The sequence below is a fragment of the Tasmannia lanceolata genome, unplaced genomic scaffold (genome assembly GCF_043159265.1).
Source record: "Tasmannia lanceolata isolate RefF3 unplaced genomic scaffold, GAP_Taslan_0.1 ptg000020l, whole genome shotgun sequence".
In the NCBI taxonomy this organism is placed as follows: Eukaryota; Viridiplantae; Streptophyta; class Magnoliopsida; order Canellales; family Winteraceae; genus Tasmannia; species Tasmannia lanceolata.
In genome coordinates this window covers 25,470,020-25,492,014 of record NW_027518697.1, presented here as the reverse complement: position 1 = coordinate 25,492,014, position 21,995 = coordinate 25,470,020, and the positions used below count along the sequence as shown (strand labels likewise).

Genomic DNA, 21,995 nt, shown 5'->3' with positions numbered 1-21,995 from the left:
GGATCAACGGATCTGATCATATAAAGGTAAAAGTGGGGCCCAATTAGTGAATTTATTAGTATTTTTCAATTATATAAATACCCGAGTCAAATTAATCGTCAGTTTCCATCACTCACAGCATATCATTTCCACGATTCAATTTGTGGGCCATAAAGGATCTAAAGCAAAGCCTACAAATGGACGGTTCGGATCAATCAGAGGTGCAACACACTAGGCCGTAATGGGCGTGATCTCACTGTATCCAACCCCAGCCACCAAAACCTGAACAAAGCAAACCGGCGAACCAACTTTTGCCCGGTTTGGATAGAAAGGAAAACATTTATGATGAAAAAAATTTCTAGGGAAAACTTTTTCTTTTCATGGCTTAAGGGAAATTATATTATTATGGTTAATTTAGAGAGATGTTATCATAAATTGAAGGTCCTTCAATGTAAAAATTGAATAGGGTTTGTTCGAGTTGTATTTTTTCGTGTGTAAAAAATGGAAATTTTAGAAATATTTTTCCTTTGAAAACTTTTGTAGAAAATTCCTCCAATCTAAATAAGGAATCCTTCTCTCTTCTCTTGGCTTTTTTAACAAATGAGCTCTAGGAAAAAGGCAAGCTTCACTTCATCATTCCTTTAAATAATTTTTCATGAAAATATTAACCATCATCAACCAAATGATAATATTTAAGATTCCAAAAAATTGAAAGATGTCAAAAAAAAAAAAAAAAAAAAGAAAAAAGAAAAACCTTTCCAAGAGAAAAAAATCCATAAAGGAACCTTACAAGAAAAGAATAATTTTCAGGAAAAAACTTTCTCCACATCCAAACATGCCCTCAAGATCTGCTGGAAGTGGACGGTGGAGGATTGATTAAACAGAGAATCGTAGAGTGTATGTGTGTATATATATATTAAATTTTATATGCCTTATATTCCTGAAACACAGTTAAACAGCCAATCATCTGTTAGTCAATGATCTATAAGGTATAGAAATCACATAGAAATTCCAAGATCTTATCATTGTTCTTCATGCAAAGAACCAGTCAGATGATACACCATAAAATACAAACTCATCTTCCTATAAACGGTCAAGTTATGACCTGACTTTTGCGAGTCGTGCTCTAATCTCTTCCAGTTCTTCATCATCATCGACACCTTCAGCTATAGCTTCTTGCTGAAAATGCAAACAAAACTTAAGTCAGTTGTCATTAAATAAACAAGAGACTAAAGGAATTAGGAGTGCAACTCTGGTCGATTTTTGGGAATTCGGATCGAGCTTTTATCTACAAATCGGGTCAGGTTTGGCTTCATTCCTATTCATTTTTTTAGCAAAAGCTCAACCCGACTAGACCGAAGTTGCTCTCCTAGAAGGAATCTGTCACAAATATCTCCGATAATTTGAAAATATCGCAATTTTATCACGTCAATTTGATGGAATGACAAAAACCCGAAGTAATCCCAAAATTTTTAAAAAATATAGCGATATTTTCGTTTTTACCATTTACCATGAAAATATCACAATATATTTTTGACATTTTTTATTTTATATCTTTTCTTAAATTATAAAATTTTTATATATTTCTAAATAATTTTATTTTACCATTCTTTTTTGAAAAAAATTAAAAATATATATATATCCAGAGATTTTCCCTTGCCACAACGATGTTTGTGACTTAGGAAGGAAAAAGAGTGAAATTTGTCATTCATACCTCCTGTGCGGCTTCTGCTCTCTGGACAGGTTCCTTTGTTTTCTCCCTTCTGACAGCTTCTGGAAGTTGTGCAGCGGTCTCGCCAGCTAGCTCAGTAAGTACTTTATCAACTTCCTCTTCAATTTCCTCTTCCATGTCTTCTGAATCTAATGCTGAATCAACAGCCTCATTTACCATCTCTTCAATCACCCCAGCCTACAAATAAATGGGACAATTCAAACAAAGAACTTCTCATTCCAACGTATTGCAATTTGGAGCAACTAAATAATATCTACTGCCTACCAATATTTCAAAGAAAGAACTTCTGAATGAAGCATGTTTTGTATTACTTTTTAGTATGTGAAAGAATTGTGGAACATTACTTCTACTCAGTTCACTTGAAAGTCTTAAACCCATAAGTGAGAAGCTGATTGAAATAGCCCAGACTGAATAATATCTACTGCCTACCAATATCAATTGGTCGAGGAAAGGAAAGCTGGAAGGTCACAAATTGGTTTTTTGGCATTATAAGTTTTGCAACTTGAAGAATAGTGAGTAGCTTAAGGAGTCTCTTTGGATTCATTACGTATTCTGGGTGCTTCTAGTTTGGGTCAACCAAGATACCTCTCAGGAATGAAGAATCAAGGTAATTCTAGTGATCCTTCTGTTTTCTCCGGTGGAAGAAGGAGACGTTTATTCACTGAGACTATTTTTTTTTTGAAAATTGAAAAAAAAATATTGATAATGCATACGAGAATTACATGAAATAGGGACCAGGAGTCCCTCATGAACTACATTGTATGAGGACCTAGGAGATAACTCCAGGGCCCAAATGAAAAATACAAAACTATTCCCCGTTTACCCATCCCCTTTACATTTATCGATCCAAGACAAAATCTAAGATTTCAACTCCTTCGACCTTCCTAGAATTTGACCCTGATATCCATAGTGTTGACGCCCCTTCAGAAATTACAACCCCCTGAATACAATTCAATGATCCTCCCTGCCAAGTACAATAAAGACACTTGTGACCTTCAAGAAAACACCTTCTTTGACCAGGCAGTCTACCATCACATTTGGTAACCTCCTCCTAGTGCTATCATCGTTCTAATTTCGCAAACAAGGTCCTTGATACCCGAAATCATTTTCTCATCTAAACGGAGTAAATCCTCTACCCCCGAAGTTTAGATTCAATGATATAAAAATCAGGTTTTCTCCTAAGGAAGAATTCCTTTGCCACCATCTTCTTTTTCCTCTCTGTCCCCAAACCCCTAAACTCCCAAATTATGTTCTTCTTTTAAGAAAACGAGTGCCCCTCCCACACGGCCATAGTGCATGATGATTCCGTGCTCGTGCCGGTCCATATACAACCATTAACATCCATTCGGAGCTGTTAGATAAGGAAGAGAAGACTAAGGATACAGAGAACCTCCAGACTCACCACCTCCATTCCGATTGGCTCTGTCTAGTAGACACTCCTCCACGTCTGCACCGATGCAAATGTCAAAAGTTTGACCCGTCCCCTTCTCGATGATTTCCGGCCGATGCATCTCCCCAGGTAGCGAAGGTTCACCAGTAAACTCGAGATTTAAGGATGTCTCAAGAGGATAAAATCGATGAATTATGATGAAGAAAGGGCCTTGATCATGGATCCGACGCCCAAAGAAGTAGCAGAAGATTTTCTTCGCAAGCAATGGAAAAGATCTTTAAATTAGACGCTCAAGATTGCCCTTTTACCTTTTACAGCCTCATTGGGTTAGGCGAGGTTAGAGACACCCAGTCGCCATTTTTAAACACCCTTTCTTCAAATCTCTGTTGGCCGAAGAAAGGGCTGAGAGGAGGCTAAATTGGGAAACTAATAAGGTGGTAGGTATCCGACAAGTGGAAGAAAGGATTGCCGAGAGAATACTCCCTAGTCATTTGGAACGGGTTCCGGAGGAATTACTCATCGAGATGCCGGACTTCCTGATTCAGCACACCCTAGAGGATCTGGAGAAGTGTGCGGCATAGTTTAGTCTGGTTAAGGTGGGGCGGTGCTAAAGTTTTTTGGTTTTTGGGTGGCCTGGTGTTCCTGTGGAAGATTGCTAGAATTTTATGGGGTTTGGGTGGCCTAGAATTTGTGACTATGGTATGTGTGGCTATGGTACAGGATATCCTTCCTTTAGTAACCTTTCTAGCCTAGGACTAAGCTTCTGGCCATATAAATATGTATTGTTGCTATGTAATGTAAGTTGGGACCCCTGGTCCCTAGTGTACCTTTCATAGTATCAATTAAATTGTCATCTTTAAAAAAAAAAAATAAAGACACATGAGATTTAAAGAGAATATTGAACAAGACAACAATATTGAGAAAAAGCATGAGATTTAAAGACGAACTGAAAGAGTTCTCACATTTTGAATCAATGAAGGCCAGATAGCCGCCTCTGATCATCAATGATCAATTTGCAGTCTAAATGCAGTGAAACCAAAATGTTTTGAGAGTAAAATGTGAACAAACAGTTAGCATATTGCCCCTCAAACACCTTCGTAGATTGAATATCTATGGATAAACCATGACACACCAATTCAGTGTGCTCCATCTATTTTCTCGTTCTTTCTTTGCTTTAGTCTACAGCATAGGCTATCTTTTTCAGAGAATACCACAAAGGAAAGCCATGAGGTGCCATATTCATCTATTTCAAATGACCAAAAATGGCTTCAAGAATATATATCATCAAAAGTCCAAACCATAGTTTCATGGAACTAAGAACATGAGCATTACCATTATAAGTTATTTCACCCTGTGTAATTTTACGATCCCTAAAACACTACGTCTGTTGGTTGCAAGCATTTCACTTCACCAAGGGAATAATAGGAATGAGGTACTCAATACACCTTAAATTTATAGCAAATAAAAACTTTATCATCATACTTGGCAGTAATAATTCTATTACTGATCTCACACAAAAATGTGGTATATCTACCAAAAATAAAAATTTATTACTAAGAATAATAACTAGGATACAATCAAAATACATTCACTTCATCCAGAGCATAACAGCTCTAACCATACATCCATAGAAATTTGAGATAAAAGAGTTAAATAATTCAGTTGTAAATTACAGAAAAAAAGAAGAGGATTGGAAAACTAAAACAACACAATGGTAAATAGAATACCTTAGTCATTTCTTTGCTAAATTCTTGCATTGTAGCAGCCACCTCTGGAGCCTTCATAAGTCCATTGACAAGCTTCATGACCTCAGCACTCTTCGACAAATGTCCCACTGTTCTGGCAGTGGCTGGAGATGCAACCAATAACAGTAACCATCAAGGGTTGGCTAGAAATTCAACCGTCATGATTATTCATCAAGGAGTACATTCAATGGAAAAATGTGAAAAACAACAATAAAAAAATTCACAAAATGAATGACATCCTAAGGAAATTTACAAAGACAACAACATCACTTCTTTGGCCAGATTTCAGATAGCTACGTCCCATTTCAAAATATGGGAACGTGGCTGAAAACATCAGTTATCAACATGAACACATCATAAATGGCCATTAAATGCGGCACCTTTGAAGTAATGCATCTCTCTCACTCTCCTCTCTCTCCCTCTCTCTCTCTGTGCATGCGTGCGTGCGTGTGCGTGTGCGTGTGTGTCTATGTATAAGCTTGGTTTGAACCCACAACTTCGTGGTTGTCACACCAAGGACTTTCCAACTGAGATACGACCTCAAGCCAGATGCATCTGTAATCTTAAGACCAGTATGCTAAAAATTCTTCAAGTTTCATTTGATGGAAACAAAATTTCATGCTAAGATGCTAACTTTTTCACTATCATACATCCCAAAGCTACCATCTTGCTCCCACTAAAATTGAGTGTGAATTACAGAAGAAAGTGAGTCGATTTAGTCCATATGCTACTTTCAAACTCCAAAAGCAGAGCTTCCAACTCTGTGGATATGCAAAAAAAAAGATATTATTTGTATTTCTTGTAAACATGGAGACTTCAATATCACACCAGAAATTTATGTATGCATAATAACCACCTCAGAACTAGCCTCCTACAAATTATGTAAATCATTTTCTAATGATCAGAGTCATCATCTACGAGTTCATTTGGGATCTTCATGGAGGACCCTAAGTGGAGATCAAGGCATGAGCCCTCTTACTGCCCATTGGTTGGTGAATAATATGCCAAAAGTTGTGAATCAAAGCCTTCACAAATTGCTTCTTAACCTTGTCAAGAGAAATCCTAAGTCGAATTCATACTCAACAGATACACACACAGATCTATGGGGTTTAGTCCATTTGAGGCAGTGTTCGGATTTAATCCTAAAACTGCCCTTGATCTTGCCCCATTACCAACATGAAGTGTGTTCATAGAAAGGAGGAAGAGGTTGTTGGTAATCTTCATGAAATTCATTCTTGAGTTCATGATCAATTAGAGAATATCCCACAAAGAGGTATGGATTCAGTATGGTAGTGGATTGATTATCAAAGATGGATCATTTTTAGCTTGTTGCATTCTTGTGTTCGTGATCAATTAGAGAATCCCACAAAGAGGTATGCATTCGGTAATTTTGGTAGTGGATTGATTATCAAAGATGAATCATTTTTTAGCTTGTCAGAAGTCAAGGGAAGCATATTGCTTCATATTTTCATGAGATTGTTCGCATGCATGAAGTGTTAAGTTCCATACTTCAGATTGTGATCGAAATTTATCAGGCACTTTTGGTGAAGTTTTTGGAAACTTATTGGTACCACTATCCTTTACTGCCCATTGGTTAGTGGATAATACACCAAAATTTGTGTATCGAAGCCCTGGCAATTTGCTTCTTAACCTTGTTGGGGACTTGGGAACAATCCTAAGCTTAATTCACATTCAATAGATCCACAAACAGATCTATGGGGCATAATCCATTTGAGGTGGTGTTCAGATATAATCCTAAAATCGCCCCTGATCTTGCCCCATTACTAAACATGAAGTGTGTTCATCGCAAGGTGGAAGAGGTTGCTGCTAAGGTTGTGTTCGGCAACCATTCTAAAAAGAACTTACTCCTCTTTTTTAAGTGGGGGGAATGAGAAAAGATATGAAACCCTGAAATCTCGTTCGGCTCACCCGGCCCACACAGCCCGTTTCCGTATTTCCTCATTTTCCAATGATTAAAATCAAGGGATTCTTCGGATCAACTCGGAGTCACTTCCGAGATTCTCATGCTCTGTTTCTGCCTGGTTTCTCTAGAGAGAATGGGAAAGCCTTGACAAGCACGTCCTAATCTTCCTGAAATTCATGCCCATGTTTGTGATAAATTAGACTGTCCCGCAAACAAGTATAAAACTCGTGGAGAAGCATCATCGAAAGTTAGTGGTTGACGTTGGAGACTTTGTCTGTGTCATCCTCACAAAAGACCGGTTCCCAAGGGATGGATATAGCAATCTTAGCCCTCAGAAGATTGCTCATTGCGAAATATTTGCAACCATCGATGGCAATGCCTACCGATTGAAGCTTCCAACCCATATCCTTACTCAAGACGTGTTCAACGTCAAGCATAGTTATAAAGAAACTTGAACTCGAGGCGAGTTCTCTCCAACCCGAGGAGAATGATGCAGATCAGATAGCATAGAAGTATATGGAACTTCTGGATCATGCCAAGAAGAAATGAAGCAAGGGTTTAAGGAGAAGCCCACATTTTACCATAGTTATAAAGAAACGCAACAAGAAGATACGCCAAGGCTCGCCCTCCCCAGACCCCGCAACGGCAGGAGCCTCGTGCACTGGGCCGCCCTTTTTTTAGAGAGGTAGCAGATCAATCAATGACTCAATCCACTGATCGAGAGAACTAATCATAAATTCAGAGTTTTGACTATCGATCGACAAATCTAGTGATCGATCATGGGACAACACGAAACAATGGCTCTAGAATTTAATTTTAGCATATTTTTATTTTTGTTTTCATTTATTTCCTGGAGGAATTAGAGTTGGTTTAGGGTTTTTTTTCATGTAAGTGCTGCCACTATAAAAGCAGTCATGATTAGGGTTTGGGGATTAATTTTTTATGATTATTGAGTTTATACACTTAAAAAGAAAAGTAGAGAAAGAAAAACTCTTCTCTTCTTGAGTTATTCCTTTCTTTTTTTATTTAGTGACTTGCAAGCAAGATTCCTAAATCCAAATCTGTGTTTCATCATCTGCATTGCATCAAAAAGTGACCTCAACATCAATCTCCCCAACAACAATAGCACACTCTAACATCAACCACATGCAATTGTGATGGGACATCAACGAAGGAGGAGGATTTAAAGTTTACAAGCGAAGAAAGAATCGTGGGAAGGAGAATGACTGATTTTTGCATGAGAAATGGACGTTCACATATGCTACATATACCACATGTGTTGTGCCACATGCCACATGGCGTCCACTCTATGTTGACGTTTTTCTTTTAGTTGTTTTTTTATTATTTACTTTCTATTTTCGTCATTTTATTTGTAGCCTACGTTTTAGGCATCAAATCTCATCCATTTGGCGTGTTTTTTGTAATATTAAAAAGGTTTTTCAATTACCTATCTACTGGGCCCAAGATCACATGATTTGGATGTGATTTAAGCAAGTTATGCATACTTTTAGGAAGTGGTATAAGTCTATTACGGGATTACTATTTTAGATAAGTTTTTATCTTTATTTAGTTTTACTTTAGATTAGATGAATGGTTGAGATTAGTTTTTAACTTTAAGTTATCTTCTAGGGTTTCTTTTCTTATAAATATATCTTATGAAAGCAATGTAAGAGACTTTTGACTATTGAATAAGGAATTAAAGTTTTTTTTGCAAAAGAAGCTATTGAAGCTTGGAACTTATTCTCTTCTCTCTTGTTGGTGGCTTGGAGCCATTCTTCTCAATCCCCTCTCATCTTCTCACTTCTATTCTTCTCTCAAATCAGCCATAAACAAGTAAGTCATTAGTTCTTCAATTTTTGTGTTTTCTTGAACCCTAAGATACAAAAACCCAAAATTCAAATATCTCCTACATCGTTTAAGATCTCATCTTGAAACTTTTAAGGACTTATTTTGGGATTAAACCTTAGCCATAGCAATCAAAATTCATAGTTTTACAACCCCTTTCGAGGCCAATCAAATTTTCACACCTTCCAAGCCCCAAAACTTGCTTTTAGAGATTGAAAGTGTAATCGGCCAACGTAGCAGCCCCCTAAACCTGAAAATCTGATTTCTTTCATCATTTAAACCTAGTATCTTTCAACCCACAGCAGTTTACCCAGAATTTCCAGATCTGTCCAAATTACCAAAATACCCTTTTGGCCTAAATTGGACCGATGTGAACCCGTTTTGTTCTGCAGAAATTTATTACTGTTTTTTTATTGGATTATTGATGATTTCTCATCAAAATAAGGTTTACTTCATAGGTTTTGGTACTGTTTTAATTATTCTACTTGGTTGCACGTTTAAAACCCCGTTTTAGCCTAATTTTCCCCTTAACTAATTACCCGAAGGACCCTTTAACTGTTGACTAATTTGTTTAATTTTTATTTCATGCTAATTGTGTTCTTTCTCATTATTTAATGCAAATTTAAGCCTCAATATTGCTGCTGCCCGCCAATTAATTCTGCCTTAAATCAACCATAGTTAACCAGTAGGTGTCTTTAGCCTCTTAAGAGTCAGCCCTAAACTTTCCTAGAACCCATTATCCCATTAGGAGTGTAGGATTTTCCCTCGTTTAGGAATTGTCCTGCATCAAATTGACCGCAAATCAATCTTGAGCTTCTAGTCCATTCAAATATATTTGAGTGGAGAAATAATATTAACACACAAGTAACGACGGTTTCCTCCGAGAAAATCCACTTCCTTTAGCAAGGAAGTACAAACTGAACATAATAATTATTGTAACATCCGTCAACTTGGAACAAGAAATCAAGGATTTACAGCATGCAAATAATCATACCAACACTTTCCCCGAGGTGCATTGAAATTGAATTCAATTGTGCCTTATTTTCATGCAGACGGTTAACCGCTTTCCTTGATCTCACAATTTCTTGAGCAAGCACCTGGATAAAAGTAAGACCACCAGAACATGGAAACCATGTAAGAACTCACGAGGACTGTAACTTCTGAATGAAAAATGATAATTTACGCAAGTAACCACTGAACAGCCAAGACATCAAAATAGGCTACCACTCTAGAGAAGGTATAATTTCATGATTTATGGGTCATGAAAGAACAAAAATAAATGTAAGTCAATATATAAGATGTAAAACAATCCACCAAAATTTTGGAACGGAAACTGATAAAGGATTGCCTCTACACACCAATAGTATTGCATTATTTCCTCGTGTAAAAAGTGCTCTCCTTGTTAGTAATTTTTTTTCACAGCATCAGCAAGTTGATGCATGAGACATTGGAGTATTGGACACTACTTTATAAAGGTATGGTGGCCAATATCAAGCACACAATAACAAGAATCACCTAGATCCTACAAATTCATGGGGCACCAGGCTCAGTCACATTTCACGGATTAGAGTGTCATTAGAGATAATAAAGAGAACTTAGTTGATATAACTTTCAGGTTGCCATTGCAAAAAAAGTGTCTCAAGATATATGTGTTTTTCCATAGTATCACCCTAATGCGAGCCCAACTCAGTCTATCTAAACGCATGAAACTGAATTGGCTGAATCCCCAACCAGTATCATCCATGTAAATACATTTCACTTTACAAGTATCACTTTCTTTAATATTGAGTTAACTTCTATGTTAAATTCTTAATTCATGTTGAGTAACTTCTATATCAAATCCTCATTTGATAAATGAAATTTTGACAAGAGTTCAAAGATTATCCCCTTTTCAAGATATTTGGCAGTGATACAATGATAATGTGGATGAGCATAAACATTTTTGGATTTTCAGAATATTTAAATTTCTTATAGGGTTTTTAGTAATTCTATGAAGATTGCATAGTTTTTAAAAAGATTAGCATCGAGGCTCCAAAAAAGAGACATACTATTGGAGGCATATCCCTGTGGGTTAAGCCTAGACTCTTTACGGAGTTTAAGCCTCACAATTCTGTCAAAACTCAAGATTTAGTTAGTCTGAAGTTTGAGTACTTCCCAATTACAAAAAAACACCACCCCCAGTTGCAATGAAATCTATAATACCCCTCCTTTTCCCATGGTTGATCTAATACAAAGCTCCTATAATTGCTGCTGGGGACAACTTTTCCACTTGTATCGTCTTTTGATCTTGGAAAAAAACTTGTTACCTTTTCAAAAAAACAAAGCACCTTCAAATCATATGGAAGAAAGAGAGAAAAGGGGGAAAAAGGGAAAAGAAGAGAAGAAAGAATTCTTGGAGGCTGAAGTCAAACCCATGACTCACATTCTTTATATAGTAAAGTTCACTTAATTATGTAAAGTGCCATTTAGGGGCATCAGTGATGGGACCCATCATAATAATGTAAATGAAAATTAAAGCAACAAAATTACACCAAAACATAATATAAATCAGCCTAAATTAAATTAATCTCTTAACAATCCCCCACAAGCTGGGCATGGTAACACTCCTCCTCAAGCTAAATCATAGATATCATCCATGCCAAATATAGAACAAATACTACCAAACTGACTTCTAGCAAGTGTCTTTATGAATATGTTCACCAATTGATCTTTGGACCTAACATGGAGTAGATATTAATTTGCAGGTGACCTTTTTACAAATAAAATGGCAATCCACTTCCATGTGTTTAGTCCTCTCATGGAACATTAATTGCTAGCCATGTAAGTAACAACGTAATTATCACAGAACATCTTTATTGGCCTACAAACTTCAAACTTCAACTATTTCATAAGTATCTTCAACCATATCAACTCACACATTGTGTAAGCATCACACGATATTCTGCTTCTGCACTGGATCGTGCAACAATATTCGGCTTCTTGTTGCACCAGATAACAACAAAGGTACACTCGCTCATTGACGAACGTCTGTCGATAGTGACCAATCCACATCTTAAAAACTCTCAATTCTTAAGTGGTTTTTCTTGAAAAATATTCCTTTGCCGAGTGCACCCTTTAAATACCTCAAAATGCCTAGAAAAAATGTACCAATTATCAACAATAGGACTATGCATAAACAAGCTTGCAACACTTAGAGAAAAGTAATGTTGGGACGTGAATACGTCGAGTAAAAAAGCCTTCCAACAAGGCGGCAATATTTAATAGGATCCTCAAACAAATCTCCCTTATTCTTTAATAATTTTACATTAGGATCCTAGGAGTATCAATAGGATTTGTACCAACAATACTTATCTTTAACAAAAGACCAGTAATATACTTTGTTTGTGATATAGTAATGCCAATCTTTGATCATGCAACTTCAATGCCAAGGAATTAACATAATTATCCCAGATCTTTGGTCTGAATTAACATAATTATCCCAGATCTTTGGTCTGCATATACTACTGTAAATAGCTTTTTTGCTGCATCAATTCTCCTTTGATCATTTCTAGGCAATTAAAATCACAATGTTTGTCATCTGTCTCCATACATGTAATGATTGGTTCACATGACAACGACAAAATCGTACTTGGTAACAATAGAACTAAAACGTATCAAACCAAGCATGTGAAGACTTTCAAACCATAGATAGCGTTTCGCTACTTACAAACATTTTCTTGACTCCCCTTGAGCAACATATTTTGGAGGTTGCTACATATAAACTCTGCATTGTAAGTCACCATTAACTAGGCATTCTTTACATCTAGCTGGCACTATGGCCAATTATGATTAGAAAAAATAGAGACAATAACCAATCGCCTGCATGCTCTAGTGGTTTGAGGCAATAATTGCCATAGTCTCTGAGGTGTAAGGTTCGAGGTTGGTGGCAGAGTGCAAAGAAAAAATAGAGACAATCACTCTACGTAATTTAGTTTTGCAACAAGAAAGTGGTATCTGAGTAATCAATTCCAAACATTTGTCCGTAACCTTTAGCAACCAACCCTGCCTTCAGTTTTCCAACAGTGCCATTGAATAGATAATTAATAGTATAAACCGATCTCACCCAGTTGGATGTTTCCCTGTATGTAGTTCAAATAGTTCCGACGTATAAATTTGTATAACTGCACCCATTTCACCATCAAAAAACGATAAAATAAACCAAAAAAAGTATACTGCCTTCAAATCACAACTCTATTAAGATAAATAGCTCGCCCGTAGGTCTAGAATGTAATCTAGGAAAGCTTGCATGAAAAGCTAACTAGAAATGACCGTCGTCACCCTCTTGTTAGGGTTTTTGGAAATGTAGAAAAGCTCAAATGTACAAAAGAGGGGTTTTTTGATGTGTTTTAACCCTCCCATTTGAGTGAGAAGGGACAACTACATACATAGCCCCTCAATGATTATAAACAAAATGATATTTGAGGGCCACAATGAAAAAAAAAAAACATAGGTGGAATTTTTACCTATGTTTTTGGTTGATTTTGGGCAAAACGGAGTTTTTCGAACAAAATTTCTAGAACAGTTGAATTCAATTGAAATTTTTGGAATTTTTGAAAATCCGGTCGAAAGTAACGATTGAGTTTATGTTCTGAAATTTATTACTGAATTGAATATTTCAAAAAATTTGTTCGAAATGGCACAAAATTGACAACTAAGCCAATGTTACAAACTCAAGATAAGGAAAGATTTTAGCATGTAAATCAGCATCGTAACACTGACCGGGCTACAATCCAGACAGTAGAGTCCACCACGCTCAATCTCACTACCAATCATCGTTATAAGAGAGATTAAAAAAAGCTACGAGATAATAAGAGATTTAGGGAGTTTACTAACAAATAAAGGGCGGCCCAGTGCACGAGGCTCCCGGCATTGCAGGGTCTGGGGAGGGCTAGATGCACGCAGCCTTACCCCTGCTTTGCAGAGAGTTTACTAACAAATAACAAATTAAAAATAAACGTTGGAACATGTAAGATAGATAATAGTGAAAGCAACGATAGGAACATTGTCGTGGGAATTTAAAAGAGACTTATCAAATGAGGAAAAACAAATGACTCAACTTGCACATGATAAGAGGCACCAGACTCGATGACCCAAGGAGAGAGTTAACTAGAAACAAGAAGGATGAATTACCTGAATGTGAATGTGCCAGAGTAGTATAGGATGGGGATGGGCAATTGGTTGAATGCTTTTTAGTACTCCTTGAAATGTGAGTGAACACAATCGCTCTCCCCCTCACCTTGTCACATATCTCATCAATAAACCTCTTATCAAGCCACTAAGGCCCAGCATTACTGCCATATGCCCAAGAGATCACACTAGACAAATCCCCCCTCTCCAAGACAGCCTTCCATCCGATCACAAAAAAACATGTAACCCCAAACGAAGTGCTCTAACCTTAGCATCAGAAGAATCAACATGCCCATGAGTTGATTGTTGAGTGTGCCGCATACTTGTCATAATCTTCACGTGAGATCATCACCTTAGGGAAGCATACTGCAAAATTTTCTATGGAAGCATGCTGCCAAGTATCATCTCCATCAAGGATCTAGGAAGCCTGATCTGCAGGAGGAAGGTTTCCCAAAACACGTCCCAGCACTTGTCAGAGGAGCGATGATCTCCCACAATGAGCACATTTTTTGTTACCATTGCTACGACCTCTCCCCTAACTCAGGACCATGTCCTCTTCCACCATCAGTGTGGCCAATAGAAGAGTAAAGGCTAACTCCCCACAATAGTTAGTCATAAAGAAGATAACGAGACCCCAACACATTGAAGCCATGAGTGAAGGTGTATAATTTCCATTCGAAACTGACATGTTCCCATTTCCATCATGACTAAAAAAATGCATAGCAAAACTGATATTCAGAAAACAAATGCATACTAAAACCGAAACCTGAATACTTGTACATGACCCCCATAATTAAGGCTATTGATGTGATCCCCCAAAGGCTTTATAGGAATGATGTTTCTGCATGTTGCGATACCTAGAGGGTCTCATGAACCAGAGCTCCCGTTGCAGTGACATCTCGTATACTGTGCTCCACACTGTAAAGGCAAGATGGGAGCTGAAGAATCGAAACATTACAAAAGATGAAGGGTATTTTCACAAGTCGATTGTTGTGATCCGCAGTGCAAGTTCGGAACTCTGTATGCTGTGACTTGGCTGACACACTGACTCACACTGTGAGTTCAGAGTCCAGGATTGTTTCGGGCTAACCTACATATAAACGCAGTCTAAGGATGCTACAATCTGCACTGCAAGACTGCTGCGCCGGAATGATGTGATCTGCACTGCAGCAACATCGTCCCAGGATTTTTTTATTTTTTATTTTTCGGTGAGTGTGTGTGTGTGTGTGTGCGCGTGGGTGGGGTGTTGCCGTAGGTTTGGAGGGGATAACAAAAATGTGCTTCGACCCTCGAACAGGTCATAGCACTATGTTGGGAGTCTTGGGACCATATCTTTGGGCTAAAAAGCATAGAAGGGTCGAGAACTAAGTAATTTCCATTGTGGACTGTCCACACCTACGTATTTCTAGTGTGGTTTACCGCACAACTATTTCTTCCGTGTGGTTTTCTACACAAACATTTGATAACTGTGTCTTTCCACACTTAGGGTTGTAGCACTATTAGCAACCCTACCATAGGCTAAGTGTAGTAATGATTGGATGAATGTAGTCTTCCCCACTGACATGGAAGAGAATTCGCCTTCAAGGACTTTCTGAATGGCCAAAAATCACAAGAAGCGGAATGATACCACCACTTCCTTTCAATTCTAACCCTAAGGTTTATCATATGAGACCTTACTTCAGTATTTTGCTCTATGGCTGAGTAAATAAGTCATGGCATTCTCAAAGGACGAATATATCAAATGTGAGACCTTTGACATGGGTAGAGATGGCTAAGGGAGTGAGAATATCTTTAGCTCTCGATATTTTGAACCTCATATAAATAAGCTTGAATTCCTTGGTAAATATAAGTGGATTTTCGGCGGAAGATGTCAAATTGTCATCAGTGGCCATTCATCTCCCATGGCAATATATATGCAAATGGATCTATATCAATTTTTGCAATATTTATATAACTGGCAAAAATGGAAGAGAATCCTTTTATATCTTCTCCCAAGTTTCTTCTCAATATGCAACCTAATCAAGATTTGTGAAGCGCCATTGGTGCAAGAAAAAAATTCTTTTAACGGCTTATTTGGAGCAGTGTTTAAAAACTCGTTGACTCGACTCGGAACTCGCCCAAGTCGACTCCCTTTTACTTTGGCCGTGTTTTGCGTTGCACCGCATCCGCATGCTGCATTTTGCCCTACGGATTCAATAAAAACTCCTTTGACTCTCCCGAGTTATAACTACATCAACTACGATCTTGGCCACATCCACGCCGAGTCGACAAGGATTTTTCTTGGCCGCGTTACGCGTCACATGCACATTTTTAAACATTGATTTGGAGGTTGTTTCTAAAGGGAAAGGAAGACTATGGTCCTTCCATGACTATCAACTGCCTGGGGCATTTGATGTCTCAACATCCATGCAATCTTCCATGGAGGTCTGGCAATGACATTCACTTCATACCTTATTGCTCGGCTTGCTCTATTAGCAAGTTTAGATAGAGCCAAGGTATGTGATGCATTACAATACTTAAATTAGGGAAAATCCTACACTCTTAATGGGATTAAAGACTATAAGAACTCTTAGGGATGAATCTAAAGGCTAAAGGCACCTACGAGTTAACTAGGGTTGATTTGAGGCAGAATTAATTGGCGGACAACAGCAATATTGAGGTTGTTTATGGCTGATTTGAGAGGAGAATAGAAGTGAGAAGATGAGAGGGTATTGAGAAGAATGGCTCCAAGCCACCAAGAAGAGAGGAGAAGAATTTCCAAGCTTCAATAGCTTATTTTGCAAAAACTTTAATTCCTTATTCAATATTCAAAAGTCCCTTCCATTGCTTTCACAAGATGTATTTATACGAAAAGAAATCCTAGAAGATAACCTAAGACCTAAGCAACTAATCTCAACCATTCATCTAATCCAAAGCAAACTAAAAAAGTTAAAAACTTACCTAAAATAGTAATCCCGTAATAGACCTATACCACTTCCTAAAAACCCTCATAACTTGCTCAAATCACATCTAATTCATGTGATCTTGGGCCCATTAGATAGGTAATTGAAAAACCTTTCTAATAATACCAAAAAACACACAAAACGGATGAGATTTGATGCCTAAAAAGTAGGCTACAAATAAAATGACGAAAATAAAAAACAACTAAAAGAAAAACGTCAACATAGAGTGGACGCCATGTGGCATGTGGCACAGCACTTGTGGTATATGTAGCATGTGTGAACGTCCATCTCTCATGCAAAAATCAGTCATTCTCCTTCCTACGATTCTTTCTTCGTTGTAAACTTTGAATCCTCCTTCGTTGATGTCCCCATCAGTATGTCTGTCTTCAATATTAACTCCATTAATCAGAAATGTTCCACTAGTGTGTTTGTGTGCAGTAACATTTCCAATCACTCTTTCTTTGACACTAAAGCAAAATTTCAAATTACTGGAAAGGTACCCCAATACCTCACATGCTTCCAAGTGATTTTATTTGGTATAAGAACCACAAGGCCCACTTTTATAATGATGTTGACATCCTTATAGAGCTTGGATCTCTTGATATGGAGACAAAAGGGGTGAAGGTGAATGCTAGGTGGGAAGGCAGAGGCAAGAGGTAAAGAGATGTTGATACTGTGGTTGGAGAGTGGGAAGAGTCAACCCTTCAAGATCTCCCTGATGAGCCTCTTCAAAAGTCTGATGTTGCTCACTTGGTTTCAGAGACAACTAATCTTTCATTCCTAGAGCCAGATGCTTCATTTAGCTTCGAAGCCTCCACTTCTAAGTCTTTTCCCAATGGACCACCACAGCAAGGCCCCACGTGTAAAAAACATAAGCATCCTAGACAAGTAGAGAATACTTTGGTTTCTATGTTGGAGCATGTTGAGCCTATTGATGCTTAAGGTATTTGAAGCTAAGCCAAACAAGAAAGAGCAAAGCCCCTCAAGTCAAACAAGTAGCTAAGAGGAGTGCCAAGCCTCTAACTGTTGCACTTCTACCAAGCTTTCCACTTCAAGTAACCATGCCTACGTATTTTTGCTTTAATTCTCTTTTCTTCATCTGGCAAAGTACAGGGTTACTTCTACCAGGTTATTTTTGTTTTAGGCTCTCAAAAATCAATAAGTACAGGGTATTTTCTCCCACTCACAGATTATGTATCAAAGTTTCTTGTCCTACCCTTCCAAAAGAAAAGTGCCCAAATACTGAAGTTGTCCAATGGACAGTTATCGTCCAAATCTCCCTGTATGTATGCCTCACGAGGAAGAAAACCAAGATGACAGTGCTGTAGGAGATCCTAAGGGCGTAGAACCTTCAATGTCTGGTTCATATAATAAATCCTTCTACTAGGATGCATGTGTTCAATCAGCTTCTCTTTAGAGATGTCTTATAGGAAGGTGAACTTGTCTACGATGCAGAAGGACCAAGTCATCTTTTGTTACTTTTCCCATTATTTATTTTCTTTTATGAAATTTACTTTTTTCCTCATGGGACTTTCTTCAAAAGGTGATAAACGGGACGCCAAGCTTTCAGGAGAGGGAGGCTCTGTTCCCATCACCTCAGAGATACATCATGAGATAGAGGCGACCTAGAGGCCCCAAGACTATATTCTTGACAGTGAGAAAGAGCTCACTGAAAAGAATTGGAGGACTGAAGTTATGGGTCAACAGAAAGCTTGGAAGATGAAGACGCCAATCAAAGCTCAGCATATTATCCAACTGACTGCTAAAGTGAGAATGCCTTTTGTAACAGTATTAGAGAGCTTCAAGCTAGGGTAGTATATTGATGCATATCTTCCACACACGCCAAGAGCTACTTGCTCGGATTCACCATCATCTCTGCCCACAGTATTCATTCGATCATATGGTCATGGGAGGCATGGTTTTAAATTTTCACCGAAACTAACATGAAATGACCTAAATGTTTTTGTTTCCATCCACACCGAAAAAATATTGAAACCAAGATCGTAAGTGCATTAGTGGTATACTATATCAGTATGTATTACATACTTATATTTATATGAATTGCATGTGAAATGTGATATATGTATTATATATAAATATCTATATGGAGAGGGTGAGCCTTGGCGCAACGGTAAGGTTGCTCCATTGTGACCTGGTGGTCACGGGTTCGAATCACGGAAACAGCCTCTCTGCAAAGCAGGGGTAAGAGTACGTACATCTAGCCCTTTCCAGACCCCGCAATGGCGGGAGCCTCGTGCACTGGGCCGCCCTATATAAATATGTAGATAAATTGCATGTGCATGGTCATATGTACTTGAACTATCAGACATGCATGGCAGCCGACAGGGCGTGCCACTAGATGTTCGATGTTCTTAAACCATTACAGATGGTTGTCTTGCTCATGTAATGGTTTCTAAGTGTGTAATTGTGCTTATTTTAGCATTTCCTCAAGTTTCATCTTAAAATTCTCATTTGCATGTCTCTATGCATTTTTGTAATTTTACACGATTTCCACCAAAATTCTCAACTGAAATGTTTCCGTTTTCGTAGAGACTGAAACCTAAACGTTTCCGCTTTCGTAGAGACCAAAACCGAAACCAAAACTGAAATTTAAAACTTTGGTGGAAGGCCAGGATGAGGAGGTATTGGAGATTTCCAGAATCCTTTATGTCCCTCCAAGTAGTTAACGTGCAAACCTAGCATCTAAGAGGACAACTGAATATAGCCTCCAAAGCTCAGGAAAGAGCCATGCGTCTCAAGTAACAAATGATCCCAGCAATTGGAGCCCCAAGAAAAGTCCGGGTTTCCCAAAGAAGTGGCGAAAGTTAGGTGAAAAGTCTTTTCACAATGGTAAGGACTTTATGTGTGGAGATAATGGGCCTTCCCCCAACACATCCTTTTCCATGCGATACCTCTTATGATAAAAAATTGTCGGAAGGGTTGCCATAAGGGATGTCGCAACATCTGTTAAAGCTCATAAAGTTGGAAGTCCGAGTAGTTCTGGAGGACTACTGTTCACATTCCGCCTTGAGTGATAATAGTTCCTTCTTCGACAAACGCTTCAGAAGACCAAAGATCAGGAGAATCTCCAGACGACCCAAATTACATGGCGGAAGTGCAAAAGGTTATTTTTTCTGAAATTTTCTAGGATTGTTCAGATGGTTCTTCAAAAGCCCCTTATCACTAAAAAAGTATGGCTGGTTTTAGAGTTTTGTTTCTAATTTGATTCTGTGTAATTTTAGGAGATCCATAGGGAATATAGTGGCCAGTTTCTGGGTTCTCGGGCAGTATAAAACAGTCAATATATTCAAGTATAATTTTTTTTTTTTAATGACCAAATATAAATTGTTCTAGAAATAAAAATATGAATAGAAAAAAAAATGATCAAAGGGTTGGATCAATTGTAATTCATACATATATATGAGCAGCATTTCAATGAACAGTTTACAAAATTTTCAGCTTATCATGCATTTTTTTTTTTTGAAATGGAAAATTACGACAACTAGCTTATCATTCATGCAAAAAAAAAAAAAAATCTATGTTACTTATCCTTCTTAATGCTTTTATTTCCCTCTCTGTAGTTAATGCAGGCAATTAGAGTGAAGAAGTGCCTGTCATTTGATTCAGTTCTTCCATTCAACTGCAGATTGGTGGATTCCTACTAGTTTTTTAGCATTCATAAGTATTGATTTGCATCAATCAGAATCATGCCTCATGAACACAGAATTAGCTTACAGTTTGAAGATCGGAATCATTTCCCTCTCTTGCTTATAATATGATTAGTTCTGCAATTTTTTTTCAATTAAGTCAACAAAATAGAAGAATATCAGATTTGAAAGATAAAAAAAATGCATAAAATGCATCTTGTGACCCTTTGCAAAATTCTCCAAGAAGGAAACCTAAACAGTTTTGTTGATCTAGGAACAATAGGGAAGCATCTGCTGGATCAATCAATGCAATTTATCAATTGTCACAATGGAAATTTTTGTTTTGACTCAAAAACATACCTCTCACATCCAACAGTTTAATGCTTCGCTCTTTTTCAAATTGTATGACTTAGTACTAAGTTTTGTGAAAAAAATTAGAACTATTAAAATTGCAACAAATGATGCATTTAACCATTAACAAGGCCCAAGAGATGAAACAAATATCCTCAGTTTAACAAAATTAAACACAATTCCAAACTAAATTATAATATATAGAGAGACCGAAATCAATACAAACTCCAAATTTACAATAAACGGCTTGAGATCAAACACTTTAAAACAAATTATACCCTTGCAGAAACCATATCATTTCTCTTTGCAGAATCTTTTATCGCTTTATTAACATTCCTCTCTTCTCTCTGCACATCTGCCAAAAAAAAAAAAAAATACCCAAATTTTTTTTTATCAAATTCATTGAAAAAGAATCACACCCAACCCCAAAATGTAAATTCACAACCAAAATTACACAATAAAAAATGGACCCATAATTAAAATCCACATCCCCAAAACCGATCGAATTACAACCATTAATAGGAAAGATGCAAAGAAACTATTTGTAAAAAAATGAGCAGAAAATGTAAAAAAAAAACATAAAAAAATATTAAATCAAAATTTACCACGGATTTGGCGTTCGATGTTACGGCACTCTTGCCTTAGCCGTCTTTGCCAATCCCTCAATTGTTGCTGAGGGTTTGGTTTTGGTTTTAATATGTTCTTCACTTTCTCCATTTTTGTCCCAAAGAAATTAAAGGAAACGAATGGGAAGAAGAAACCCTAAGAATTATATCAAAGAGGGGAAATCAAGAGAGAGAATGGTAGGAATCGGAACTTTCTATGGGTAATGTTCTTCGACGAGACTTTCAAAAGGAAAAAGAGAGGAAAACACGAAAGATGGCTAGTTTATTTTCTGAACTTCCAAAGGCAGCCAGTTTTCAACTTTACGCCCTGACACGTCAAAAGCACGTGTGTCAGACCAAATATAGACCATTTTGCCTTCCTTGCAGCCCTTGAGTACAACTCAATCATTCTTTTGTTCTGCAGCCCATTTGTAATATTTTATTGATTTAGAACATTGCTTTCGGTTTGCATTTAATGATTATCGTGTCGACCATAAATGCAGTGCTACGATCGAGACACTCCCAAACCCACAAACTAAACGTTTTACCCAATTGTTGCAGTTGTGGGAAACTCACTATTAACGTCCCGTAAAGAAAATTAGTTTATTAAACTCCCCTTAAATGAATGGGAAACCTCGTAATGGAGAGTTGGTAACTATAACAATCAAT

At 37.5% G+C, this 21,995-nt stretch overlaps 1 protein-coding gene across 1 annotated transcript; it reads right to left on the bottom strand.

The window, feature by feature from the left end:
* Positions 1-891: 891 nt before the first annotated feature.
* VPS24.1 (SNF7 family protein) lies at positions 892-21,607 on the bottom strand. Its single transcript, XM_077364833.1, has 6 exons — positions 21,327-21,607; positions 21,000-21,076; positions 9,610-9,712; positions 4,829-4,950; positions 1,694-1,888; positions 892-1,158 (listed from the first exon to the last, which is right to left on the bottom strand). Exons 1-6 carry the CDS (start codon positions 21,436-21,438, stop codon positions 1,078-1,080), a joined length of 690 nt encoding a protein of 229 aa, XP_077220948.1. The 5' UTR covers positions 21,439-21,607; the 3' UTR covers positions 892-1,077.
* Between the last annotated feature and the right edge of the window lie 388 nt (positions 21,608-21,995).